Below are 13,856 nucleotides of genomic sequence, written 5' to 3'. Positions count from 1 at the left end.
ATTTACAACTTTTACTCTTATCAAATAACATAATTATATTTCATATTCAACTTTTACTAATTTATCAAAAATTTAATATAAATTTAATAATTATAAAATTTAGTACTAAAATTTATCACATAATTTTTGGCAAGTAAAATTAATATTTAGATTGTAAAATAAATCCTTATTTGTTTATCTACTGTCAATATATAAATTAGATAATCTCATCTATCTTGTAATTATTCAACTGTATGTTGCAGATGCCAGGTAATTTATAAGGGCAACTTCCATTAATCTTTGGTTTGTGATGATGGAATGTTTATATTAGATAAGGCTAAGCAAAAAAAAAAAAAACCGAAACGAACCAACCTCTGTGTTAGGTTTATATTTGATTTTGAATCTATTATTATTTAAATCTATTTGGTTTTAGTTGATTCGTAATTTATAAGTTAAAATTTGATACGAATTTAGTTGCGGTTTTTAAAAACCATAATAAAATTAAATTAAATTATTTGTTTACGTACTTTGTAAAAGTTATTAATTTAATTTTATATTTAAATTTGATTAATTTTAGTTTTATTTTATTTTTGAATTAGTTAATTTTAATCTCTATACTTTTAAAATTTAAAATTTTAGTCCCAACCCAAATAATAATAGTTAAATTCGTTTGGTTAAATTCAATTACTAGTTAGTGTGTATAGAAGTAGTTTTAGCCCTTATTCTCCAATTAGATCATTCTAAGTCCCTATAAATTTTGAAAATATAAACTTTCAGTCTTGATGCAAATGATAATCATTAATCCAAATTAAAGTATAAGGACTAAATCAATCATTTTTGCAAAGTACAGGAACTAATAACAGGATTTAACCCATAATAACTGCATGATAACTGCAATGTTTCCAAAATCGAATCAAACCAAGTTGTTATCACCCCTAATAGTAGAACCTCCTGAAAGCTTCCGGAAAGTAGCTACCAAACTGGAAATACTGCACGGTTTCATTAAAATTCAAGGGAATGTCTAATGGAAAAAGCAGGTTTATAAACAAGAAATTTTGGGAGTGATAAAAGTTTAAAGTTTAGGGAAAGTAAGGTCAGACTTGTTTTGCTAAATAATGGTTCATTTACATGCCTATACACACACACACAAAAAAAACAAAAAAAAAAGAAGAGGAGAAATTGCAAATCAATGAGGACACTAATAAACATAAGGTCCAAGCATGTATTAAGTATAGATTTTCTCAAATACCTCCGATGGCTAATGTCGAACTTGAGCAGCAGATATAAGAGGGCTATTAAGACTATCAGAATTTGCAGAAAACTGAATTGGTAGCAAGGCAGGATCCTGATATGCAGCCACTAAGTTATCGTAGAATTCGGCCATTTTCGGATCATACCGGTCTTCCCTGTCTCTCTTTATCAGAACCTGCAAGATTCAAAACCCGAGCCAAGATCACGATAGAGGATTTATGCTACAATTGTGAAACTCGTGAATGGGACGTGAAGATACGTACCTCAGCAGGGTAAGCGATGAAATTTGGCAAGAAACGTTTCCGGCAGTACTCATTGAAGAGAAGTGTGAGGACAGGAAGAGGGAAAATTAACGTTGATGCTAATGGGAGCTTCTTCAGTGTAAAGAGTCCAATTGCAATAGCTTGCATGAGTACGAGGGAGAATATCATCGAATTGTGCACAATTGGCCAAAACTTCCCAGCGGTCTCGTACTTCGGTGCATATACATTTAAGAACTGCAAAGTAAATTTGCCAAAGGTTAATGAAAGTTGTCCAAATTAATACCAGAAACTAACTATATATACAAATAGTGAAATACAAACGTCAAAAATTACTATATACTGCTCCATTTGTTTGGATGAGAACTACCCACCAAGGCAGAATAGAAAACAGGAATTATCACTTAACTACTTGTGGAAGGCTTTATATATTATAATTTTCGGTCAGTGAATCAAACTTCATAAATTAATCTTACAAAGATGCACTCGTTGCAATCTCATATTGTTTTAATCGGACTTGGAGTGTGAGTCTCGAATAAGGGTATGCAACGAACATGATTATGTTCAACTTCTTTTTCTAAGTTTTTCCATGTACTTTTAGATAGTTGTAGATCACTCATCTCACTTGATGAATGGATTCTGATAGTAAGGAAACTAACTTGACATGATTTGCTTGGAGATGAAAATTAAAAAAATGGCAGGGAAAGAAAGGGACATAGATAGCTAACTAACCTGGTTTCGATAGATGATATAAGCAAGACAGAGGTACACCAAGAGGAAGGGCAAAATTAACGGTGCAAGGAAGAAATATGTAATTCCAAGAAGTCCGAAGAAAAGAATCCTTGGAATGTCTCTGTGGTAAGGAATCGATGGAACTTCAAACTCTTCGTCTGAGCAACAAGTGAAGGGTTTTCGTATCAGACTCCAAATGAGAGGGATTATGCGAAAAAGTTCTGATGAAGTACTCGTCCATCCGGATGTCACCACATAAGCAATGAAGAAAGATGCCTACAAAAAGAATTGGAGTGTCATCATCATGGATAATAGTTCTAAATGAACAGAGGGTGAAAATTTAATAGTTACTGCTTTCGGGGCAGATAACAAACATAATAATTTACTTTTTACTTTTCAATAATTTTCCATGTACAGATAGCATTTTGGTTAAACTTTTTTTTTTCTCGATTAGATAACAGAAATTAACATAGTTGTAAGATTATAATATACTGGTTATGAATCAATTTTTCTTCTACAACATTTGCCCTCAAATTTGATTCAATAGTATTAAAGTTGTGAAGTAATCTTGATCAGCATATACACAAACAAGAAGAAAGTTTATCAGTGGATTAAGTTACGGTAATGATTGAGACATTTCCCCTGCCATAATTCCTGCTTCTATGAACCACTAGAGAAAGAACCCCATTCCTTTTGCCCCTATTAAATTGGATAAAACTAGTCAAAGAAGTTTTTGCAGGAAAATGCATTCTAACCTGTGCAGGAACCGCTGAGGCGAGCTTTGCAGGGATATGCTTGGGATCAAGGAAGATAGAAACCTGATACAAAACTGATCCAGAAAATACAGTTGCAAAAAATATGTTCCATATTGTGAACCATAGCACTTTGTTACATGCACTCTTCTCAATATCACTGTGGCAAATGTATCCTTGAATGGAGGAAAGGAACTCCATTATTGGAGGCACAATCTTGAGAAACAACTGAAGAATAAGGCTGGGAAGATACCCTGTAATTACCTGACTGACAAATGTTCTGCAAACAAACACATAATAATCAAACTTCATCTTATTAAGAAAATGAACAAAGATGGATAAATAACATGAAAATGCACAGTTATCACACATTTGCCATGCATAAGATAATATGATTAAATACTGTATTTATAAAAAGCAACCAATCGTTTGTATTTACTCTGCAATCTTCTAATTAATAGAAAACATTAACGAAATCGTGTAAGCATAGAATTATGCAATGACATAGTAGGTTACAACGTTTTACTCTCCTTGTTTGAATGACATGAGACAACAAACTTAGGAAGAATTTTCCATGAATTTTACAAGGAGAAAGCTAGGGCAATAACACAAACATATAGCAGTAAAAGGTAAACAACAGGAATGATGGTGAAATACTGGAGCTAAACTACACTTACATGGTTAGAATGCTTTTCAAGGACGGAAACCAAATTTCCAACTGATTTAGGTTAGTGAGACCTTGCACAACCAGAACCGGAATAAGGAATAGAATTGTCAGGAGTATGCATGCAACAATAACAACAATCTTAGAAAGCCATCTTCTCATGAATGATGATGAAAAAAAGGGCCAGTAGACATCATTCGGCTCGGGAGCTAGTTCTGTGACCCACTCTGTTGGGTTAATTGATTGTTTCATGTGGAAAGCAACTGCTGCACCATACCGAGACTTGAAGGAGACAAAAGCTGCTCGAACTTCCTTTTACATTGAATACGAAATTATCAATAGGATGCTCCATACATTACAAAAAAAAAAAAAAAAAAAAAATTAAAACCAACTTAATTGCAAAGTTAAGATTCAGTTGTCGCTGCATATATGGCCACAAAAAACGAAGTAGAACATGGCCACAAGAATGGTATAATAGTTACAAGAAAGATGTGGAGAGCCTAGAAAGAAGCAGATAAGAGTCATCCTTTGGTAACGTTAATTTGTTATACATCATTTGCACCTTAAATAAATCGGGAAAAGGAAGCTAGCAAAAGAAAAAAAAAGGGTGGGGGGGGGGGAATTTATCATTTTCTAATAAAATAATCAAGGTCAGATGTTTTTCCAACCCTTGAATAACTGGAGGCATCATCTCATAACATGGTCACTATTGTCCGCATTGCTAGAAAGAAGTAATGGAAATTTATGACTTTAGATTCTAAGGATCCACCTATATTTGGTATTCCCTAACTTTGACTTCTACTTACTGAAGGGTCCATTTACAAGATCCTGAGAAAAGTTTGAAAATAGAACAAATGCCAAAAGAAAAACAGCAGGTACAAGCACATACTTGTGTTGCCAATGAAACTTCAGATCGCTCTAATCTCATATTCTCCTCTATGTCTTCTAATTTCTTTCCATAATGATCCACCAGATCAACCCTGTGCCGTAAAAACCCAACATGCCTATACTGCGGCTGATTGGGTTCTGATTGTAAGTGCGTAATCCTTTTATATAATTTTTTTGCATCCTTCTGAAAGGGATTAAACAAAGTAATGAAATTAACTGTTAGAAATAAGAAACAGAGCACTAGAGTTGCTGATATAGAAAAATAATGAGAAGAGGACAGGGTGCTTTTTAGTACCACTAGCATACACATGACCAATGACCATACATGGAAACAAAGCCACGGGCTTAAGATGAAAATATTTCTCAATTATGTTAATTATTCTCACATGAAAAAGAAATAAAAGAAGAATTAAAGAGTATTAAAAACGGTAAATCAAAACTAGAAGCTTAAGGAAATGAAAAACATTAAAAATAATTGCTTACAATGAGACTTTGAAGTTTACTTGATCTATGAACAACCATATGTGAAAGGTATGTAGAAGGATGGTACTCCATGAAAAATCTTTCAACACTCTCACTAACACTACTTCCAGCAGAAACAGGTATACTGCGTACCAATATGGTGAATTGATGAGGCTGAGGTTTGGTTAAGTGAAAAAAGTCTATCCTTTTTCCAGTTATACATTTATATTCCTGCAGAAAGTCGCAACTTAGTAGCCAGTACAAATATAATCGCTTAAATAGCCCCAGAATCATTCACAAGTATAGAAAAATAATGATCAGTAACATCAAACTGATTTCCATAAAATTAGCAACCCTGTGACATTAAGAATAGATGATCAACTGTTCAAAAAATTTCATGTAATAGACTAAGGAATTTGATGCAGTTAAATTCTGTTATTAAATTTCTTTGGAGCAGAGAAGTAGACTTACATAATAGAGCAGATAGCAAACAAATGCAGTGACAAGATACACAGCGCTAAAGTGAGCCCATAACCTGCAAAAAAAAAGCTAAAACTAGTTTCATTTACACTTGATTAGGCCTTAAGCATGTGATAAAGCTACAACTTCTCAGTTCTAAGAAATAATGACCAATTATTTAAGACTTAAGAATATAAAAACATGATCTTTGTATGACATAACTTATCCTTCTCAGGTTTCTCTCAAAGGTACCAATAAAACACTCTTTCTTGAGGAAGCTTGAAGTTAATTTCCGAAGGCATGTAGAATCAACGTTCAAGTCAAGTGAAAAGTAACTTTAAACTAGAAATTACCTTTTTGAGCCACTGCTTAGATTTGAAATGGTAAACACGTCCAAAGAATTATTTGACAAATCAGCAAAATCAATATCGTGAAGCTGATCCCCGGAGCAATTGACAGGGAGAAGAACAAATATACCAATAACCCCAGCAAACAAAAATACTCTCAAACTGCAGTATTAAGAGCAAATAAACAAACATAAGGTTGAGGCAGAAAAGCTCTTGATAAAACGTTAATAAAATTGGTAATATCAAGAATCAAAAAAAAAAAAAAAAAAGATAAAGATCAAGTAATGCATACATAATCTGAAAAAAAAAGAATAGAAAAATGAGAAGACTAAGGACTGAATTTATTTTCACTTAAACAATCAATCTTTTCTTCCCATCCATTCTGCAATCTCTCTCTCTCTTTCTCTTTCTCCGAGACACACACACACACATAACTAGAAAACAGGGACACAAATCACACGATCTAAAAAGGAAAAACTACGGCTAAAATGTATAACGAAAAATCCCTTAATTTATTACCTATTGAAGCTGCAGAAATCACATTATGTCTAATGATTTTCTTCTTGATAGTTGCATACATGAAAGAAAACACTCACCTAAATGTTATAACACGCATAAAGACCACAGCATCTAAGCCGGAGGTTGACAAGAGGTCCTCTTCAGATAGCTTCCATGCCCTTTTGACCCAGCCAGGAGATGGTATTAGCCTTTCTAAGTTGAAATGACTTCTCCGCTTAGAGCTCCCCTCAGCAATCAAGCGTGGTATATAAACTTCATAATTAGTAGGTTGTTTCCTCAATATTGAATACAATGTAAAGAATAATACACAAAGTCCAGAATTTATTCCCACTGATGTAAGTAGAGCAGACACAAGCATCTCTTCAGAGCAATATCAAACCCTTCAAAAAGATGGCTTATATATCAAAACTGCACCAACAAGAAAATAATTAATCAATTAACTTACAAGAAGGGAAGCAATTACAATTTGACAGCAATTGTTCATTATAAGCTTAAAAAAGAAGATCAAAGGATTTCGCTGCCTACATGCAGAAATGATAATTAGCTAGAATAAGTAGAATGATAAATCATTTCAATCGGTCGAGAACAATAAATAAATAAAGACTCTCAAAAACTTTTATTCCAAAGCTGATTAATTTTCATGTCAGCCAATATTCCATTATACAATTAGCAGACGTCAATATCTAATTCAGTAATTCTCTACTACTTTTGTTTCTCATTCCCGGATCTACTACTTCCTAAATGCAACGAAACAACATTGTGATAAAAAAAAAAAAAGCAAACAGTCACAGGATCAGAAAACCGCGCAAACAAGCTCAAACAACATTTTCATAAATAAAAAAAAAAAACAAACGCGATTCAGACTAGAAATGGAGCAATCATTCAGCTCAAACTGCTACGAATCACAAATATGTATAAAGAACAATTTACGATAACTTCACTGCACTACTTACTGCAGCTCCAAAATAAATTTCAAACTCAGAGATGATTATGTAAAAACAAACAAACCTTCTTCTGCTACGGTTGGGAGTGTAGAGAGTTTGAATCGGATGAAACGCGAAGGATAGTTGAAGAAAATGGTTCCGAATTAGAGGCAAGATATAAGTCCAGTATAAAATACCATTAATTCAGGGGACGATAGGAGGTTGCTTGTTGCAGTGGCTTTTTTTTAAAAATTTATATATATATATATATATATATATATATATATTCTTCTTGTAATTACAAAAAATGTCCTTTAATTATTTTTTTGGACTAAAATTAGTAAACTACTCTAATTTCGTGTCTGGATTTTTTTCTGTTTTTGTATTTTATAAGTGAAAAGGGCATTTCGGATTTTGATTTTAGTATATTTTTTATAAAAATTTAAAATTTGGAAAGGATTCGTTGATTTATAGTTGGAAGTCAAACGGGGAATAGAGCAACTAACAGTCAATCTACCGGCCAAAGAGCTTTGCATTTTTTTAAAAAAATGATTTTTATTTTAAAAAATATTTTTTAAAATAAGTTGGGCATGGCACGAAGCACAATTGTTTATTATTAGAATATTCCTAAGCATATAATATGTTTTGATTTGAAGTTTATAAATAATTTAAAATTTTATAAAAATTATATAACTCTTCCTCCATTCACACAGGAAAATAAGGTAGATTAAACAATATTTCTTTCAACTCACTTAATAAAAATCATTCGATTCTCGTAAGAAAATAGAAAAATGTAACAATAATGGTGTCGAAATAATAGTTTTGGGATCACAATTTTGATGAGTGAATACGTTAATAGTATTATTTAATATTTATGATTTAAGTATTTTGATATAGTGAATTTTATCGATAATTTTATTTAATTGGATAATTAGTTAAATACAAGTGGATTGTCCCGAAAGTCAAGTGGTTTTAGAAAATGAGATTTTTGGACCTCGTTTTTGTAAAACAAATTCATAAATATCTACGGAATTACTAAATAAGTGTATTGAAGTTTGGTTCGGAAATTTTAGTGATTTGATAGTTAATTACAGAAAAAGTACTAAACCTTAAAAACTTGATTTTTATGAAATTTTAATTGATCAAGGGGTTAATTAAATTTTGTCAAGGGATTTAAGTGATAATTAACCACTTTTTAAGAAAGTGGGACTGTTGGTTTTGGTTTAAATTAGCATATGCGTCATATTAATTAAATAAAATTTTTTATAATAATATATGTTAAAAGAATTAAAAACAATTTGTCATCTTCCCCCACCTCATTTTGTTTCTCACGGTTCAAAGGAAGAAAGAGCTAAAGAAGCCATGGCCGAATTGCTTCAAACTTTCAAGTTGTGCATGTATGCTATTTTTAATCTTGTTTCTTGTATTTTTTTTTATGTTTTTGAGTTCATTGCAACTAAGTTTAACTAACCCGTATTTTCGATTTCAAAACTATTAAAGATGTTAAAACTTGTCATTGATGAATCTTAGATGTTTTTTATATAAACTGGTAGATTTGGAAGCTATTAATTGTTTAAGGACTATTTTATAAAGTGTTTTGTTAATTTTGAACATATGGACTAAATTGTTAATATCTTGAAATTTATTTGTAATTTCTGAAAATTTTGATAATTGGTGGCAGTAATTGAATGTATTAGAAATTGGTTTAAAGTTTGAAGTCCATATTTGAAAGTTATGATAAGTTTAATTTTGGAACTAAATTGAATAAAATGTAAAAGTTCAAGAAAATTGTGTAAAATGATACCAAAAGATTATATGCATGAATTTGAGTTTTTTATGAGATTGGTATTGATATTTTGAATCTTAACTATTATATAGATTAAGTTGTGACTTAGGTGAAAAATTGAAAATTTTTGAATAATCCTTGGTATCCAAAGCCTTATCGTTTTGTCGTAAGTTCATACTCTTATCTTTGGTTAAATTTTGTTAATGATATATATATATATATATATATATATATATATATATATATATGTGTGTGTGTGTGTGTGTGTGTGTGTATATTTAACTCTACGGAAATAAAATTGATTGATGCGAAAAATATTAAATTTCTAAAATAATTTCGATAGATCGAGTAAAAGTTTCATACATGAGATTTCTGTCAGAATTTATGTTCTAGACCGAGCTCCAGCATGTGTTGTAGACTTGGATATACATGTGACTCAGATTTAGCCTGGACTGGTAATCCGTTGTCGTTTTAAAGGTTTAGCTTGGACTGGTAACCTTACATGTATACATAGCCTTGGCCAGCCTATTTTTCTGTAATATCACTGGTTTAGCCCGGATGAGTAACCTGACACATTTATTTTGTATATAATTAGCTCTTATGAGCATTATCTATTTTTGGACTTATGTATTGAATATTTTTACAAAGATCCATTGAAAGAATAAAAATTAATTGATACAAAACTGTTTCACTGGAGTAAGCAAAATACGAACTCTGAATATCTGTATGTTCATTACTTATTGACCCAAAATTGTTGAACTATGTCATGATATGAATGAATATGTCAAGGACATATGATGAAAATTTTAATGATGAAAGAGTTGCAAAGTGATAAATTGGAAAATGGATTCATGATAAATTTTGAGTTAAAGTTGGTACTTTACCATTTGAAATTATATATGTGGTTTGGACTAAATCTCATATGGTTGATGTTCTGAATGCTATTAAAGGTGAATTTGTTTCATATTGATTCATACAATTCTTAAATGGTTAAGGTAAGTTATTTGTTATATTATATGAGCTTACTAAGTATTTTATATACTTACTCAGGTTACTACTTTTTTTGTAGATCTTGAACTATCCGAAACGTGTCGACTGTATCAACGAGAAGCATACACCTTTCATCTCCCGATTCGGTAGACTTTTGATGTTTCAAACTTGGTTATTTGTGACATGTACTTAGGAGGATTCAATATTGTAAAGCTTGTGTTTATGGTTTGGCATGGTTGAGTTTGAATGAATATAAATATTTAAATAAATGCATATGGTAATTTAACATATAGATGTTTATGACAAAGACATGGATAGTATTAAGTATTTGTTTAGATGATAGCATGAAATAGCAATGGACTTTGTTACTTTAGTTAAATGCTTTCATTTGGTGTAATTGAGTTGTGTATGAAATGATTAAAGGCATTGGTAGTTATGGTACATTTTACTTGATGAAATTGGTATAAAGTTTTAGGTTATATTTTGTACTTTGCCTATTGATATTCTAGTTAAAGAAATAATGCTTGCATGTGAATGTTTAGGTATGATTAACCTATCAAGAATGGTAAAGTTTCCTTATTGTTTAATGGTTGAATTGTTGGTGCCAATGAGGGCATATTGGTTGCTTGTTTGAATGATTAGTAAATTGAGTTTTGGTCTTGTAACGTACATGTTTTGGAGTAGGTTTGAATGGTGTTAAATGGCAATATAGGTCTTTTGGTATGAATGGTATACAAATTGCTTAAAACAAGTTATATATGTTGCACATGACATCAGTTAGTTACACGGTCTAGTGACACGACCGTTTGTCTCCTTTCACACGATCTGAGCTCTGTCACACGGTTGAGCCACACGGCCATGTCCCTGCACCACACGATCCTTGCCTTGTCACACGGCCGTGTAACCTCTGTTTTCATTATTTACCAATATTTTATAAAAGTTTTTTTAAATCCAAAATCATTCTCGATTTATTTTAAATGTTTCGTAAGTTTGATTTAGGTCCTTATATGATTGGATAACATGGAAATGATTGTAAATTATTATGAATTGATCTTTTTGGTTTTGTTTGAGTGGTTGGTAACCCTCTTTTACATTTTTTCCTGCTATTTTCTAAATGTTTCAGATTGGCCAGTTTACTGTTGTAGCATCCTATAGCTCGGTATAGGGTGTTACACATACAATATCTTAATTGAATTTTATGTATTGATTAATAAATTGGATTTAATTTTCTATCCATACATGCAAAAATCGTATCAAGAATTCAATATATTCTATAGCTATTTGGAACTGGAATGGACAAACAAGGAATACTCATATTAGTGTTTAGTAGTTTCAAATAAAAATCTAAATGGATGTGGCCAAGTGGTAAGGCAACGGGTTTTGATCTCGCTATGCGGAGGTTTGAGTCTTTCTGTCCCAGAGCATATTCTATTTATATATCAGGATAACCATATCCGAATCTAAATGGCTCTTTTTCTTTGTTTTTAATAACCTTCTTTCTAAGATTCAAATATTGGAGAAATTGTGATTTTTACATTTGATTTTTAATGATTTCTTAACATTGGCACTCGAAGAACTGTGAGATTGTTGGATCTATTCTATTGAATTATTTGATTTATTGAGTTCTTTGAAGATGCAAGATAGATGTAAAAAGATTAGTTTATTTGTATTATTTATAATATTCGTGATATTATTAGTATTTTTGTAATATTATTATTAATGATATTCTTTTTTTATTTTTTATTAGAATAGAAAAGTTTAAATAGAATAGAAAAGTATAAACAATTAATGGTTAAATATTAATTTTGGTCCTCTATTATATTTAAATTTGAGATTTAATCATTTTAATTCAATTTCTAACATAATTTAGTCTCTATTTTTTTGTAATACTATTAATTAGTTCAAACATTTAATATCATTAATTTTTCTATTAAAATGTTATACAATTATGTATAATTTGAAAGTGGATTTTTAAAATCAAAAAGTAAAGGGGGTTAAATTCTTGAAAATACAAGTACATGGACTAAATTTTAAATTTACAAAGTGTATAGAGACTTAGAATTATGATTGTTTCAAACAGACTAGGAAGCGATCAGAAATTGGTCCAAAGAGAGGTATAAGACCGGTTTACCCGTGAACTGGTATGGACCCATTGAATCTGTAACATCCGCGTTTTAACTCGGGGTTAGGTAAAGTGATGGATCGGGTCAAGAATTAGTGCAAAATTTTTGAAATATAATAAATAAGAATTTTGAGTATTAAATTAGGAAGTATTTAGACCCAATAAGAAAATTAGAAAATACTCATTAGATAGGAAAATTCTAAATAGATACTTTGACTTAATTGAAAAAGTAGAGAATTTTTTGTGGTCAAAGTAGGAAAAATAGTAAGTTAGGAGATATCTAGTAGTAGAGGAAAGGAAGGAAGGATAAAGAAGAAATTTAACCAAAGTGTTGTATGAGTCGTCCTAGGAAAAATGAAAGATGAGGAAGGACAAAGTGGTAATTAGCCAAGTAGATATTTATTAGGTGTAATAATGATGGGTAAAAGTAAAAATATGGATGGCTTAAGGACTTATTAGCAATTTGATCATTTTAATTAAAAATGTGAGATATTTTAGTGGAATGGTGTAAAAAGTGGGAGAAAAGATGAAAATATATCATCTTTTCACCAACCCGAACTGTCACTTCTCCTCTCATTTTCCATCCAACTTTTTTTTAATTCCTTTCATGTCCTTCCTCCATTGTTGAACCATTCAAGCTTCAAACATTCATTTTTCTTTGAAATTTCTTCAGTAAAAATCAAAGAGAAGGCTAGTGAACAACTTTATTTTATGAGAAATTTCCATAGATGGGTTAAAAGAGAGAAAAACATGAGTAAAGGTTTTAGGTGTTCAAAGAGCTAAGGTAAGAGAGGATGAATTATCATGTTATACATGTTTATTTTCATTAACTAGCATAGAAAAGTTATATGATTTTAGTTTTAACTTATAAATGATATATGTTTTATATGAAATTGAAGAGAAATAAAAGAAATGAGAGGATAAAATTGAAGAAAAGGAAAGGAGAAGGCCAATGAGTGAAGGAAGAAGAAAATACATCATCTCAACCTTTTGTTGTAAGTACTACAAGATTTTTAAATTATTTTATTTAAATGCTTATATTGTAATATGGAATTACTTAGAATAGAAATGTAGAATATATATTTATATTTATAAATAGATAGTAAAAAGGGATTAGATTATGAAATTATGAAATTATGAAATTTGTAAAGAAAATTATAGGTGGAGAATATGAAATGGTAATTTGTTTGAGCAGTAAGTAATCATGTTGTGGTAAAAGTATATGTGTAAAAATGGTGTGATATTTGTGATTTGTGAAATGTGGACTAAATTGTAGATGATGAATAAATGTGAAATCTTTTCTAAAATACTTATGTAAAGTATTTAAAAATATGAAATTCAACTTTTACGCCTAAGTAGACAAAACTAGAACAACTAGGATATTAGTGGCACGCCATTAAGGGACTTTAGCACGCTCTCCGATTATTAGCATATTAATGCTCTCCGTTTAGCACATCTGTATAGCACCTTAGTGTTTTCTGTTCATTAGTGCATAACAATGCATCTCTGTATTTGTTTCGTATATCCGGTATGTTCTATAAAAGTCTACTGTAGGCTAAAGATATGAAATGTAAACAAAGGTGAACCATCAAAGTGTTAAGGTAAGTTTAGTAATTTTCCAAGGTAAGATAAATGTTGTTAAATTAAGCATAGTTGTATGAATTTAGTATGTGTATAAGCATGTGTTAATTAAATAAACTTAAAACAATATGCTACGATTCA

The 13,856-nt window shown here is 30.7% G+C and overlaps 1 protein-coding gene across 3 annotated transcripts; it reads right to left on the bottom strand.

Moving 5' to 3' along the window:
• Positions 1 to 734: 734 nt before the first annotated feature.
• Positions 735 to 7,490, bottom strand: LOC105783203 (CSC1-like protein At1g69450). Of its 3 annotated transcripts, XM_012608511.2 has the most exons (12): positions 7,322 to 7,490; positions 6,391 to 6,721; positions 5,801 to 5,956; positions 5,460 to 5,523; positions 5,010 to 5,219; positions 4,528 to 4,710; positions 3,652 to 3,950; positions 2,978 to 3,254; positions 2,223 to 2,498; positions 1,494 to 1,727; positions 1,229 to 1,405; positions 735 to 968 (listed from the first exon to the last, which is right to left on the bottom strand). In XM_012608511.2, the coding sequence occupies exons 2-11, from the start codon at positions 6,669 to 6,671 to the stop codon at positions 1,238 to 1,240; spliced, it is 2,148 nt and encodes a 715-aa protein (XP_012463965.1). In that variant the 5' UTR covers positions 6,672 to 6,721; positions 7,322 to 7,490; the 3' UTR covers positions 735 to 968; positions 1,229 to 1,237. The 3 variants fall into 3 exon arrangements, with proteins under 3 accessions (XP_012463965.1, XP_012463963.1, XP_052482731.1); XM_012608509.2 differs by lacking the exon at positions 735 to 968 and having other exon boundaries at positions 1,002 to 1,405; XM_052626771.1 differs by lacking the exons at positions 735 to 968; positions 5,010 to 5,219 and having other exon boundaries at positions 1,002 to 1,405.
• Positions 7,491 to 13,856: the final 6,366 nt, after the last annotated feature.

The sequence above is a fragment of the Gossypium raimondii genome, chromosome 13 (genome assembly GCF_025698545.1).
Source record: "Gossypium raimondii isolate GPD5lz chromosome 13, ASM2569854v1, whole genome shotgun sequence".
Classification (NCBI taxonomy): Eukaryota; Viridiplantae; Streptophyta; class Magnoliopsida; order Malvales; family Malvaceae; genus Gossypium; species Gossypium raimondii.
This window is presented reverse-complemented; position numbering and strand designations above follow the sequence as displayed.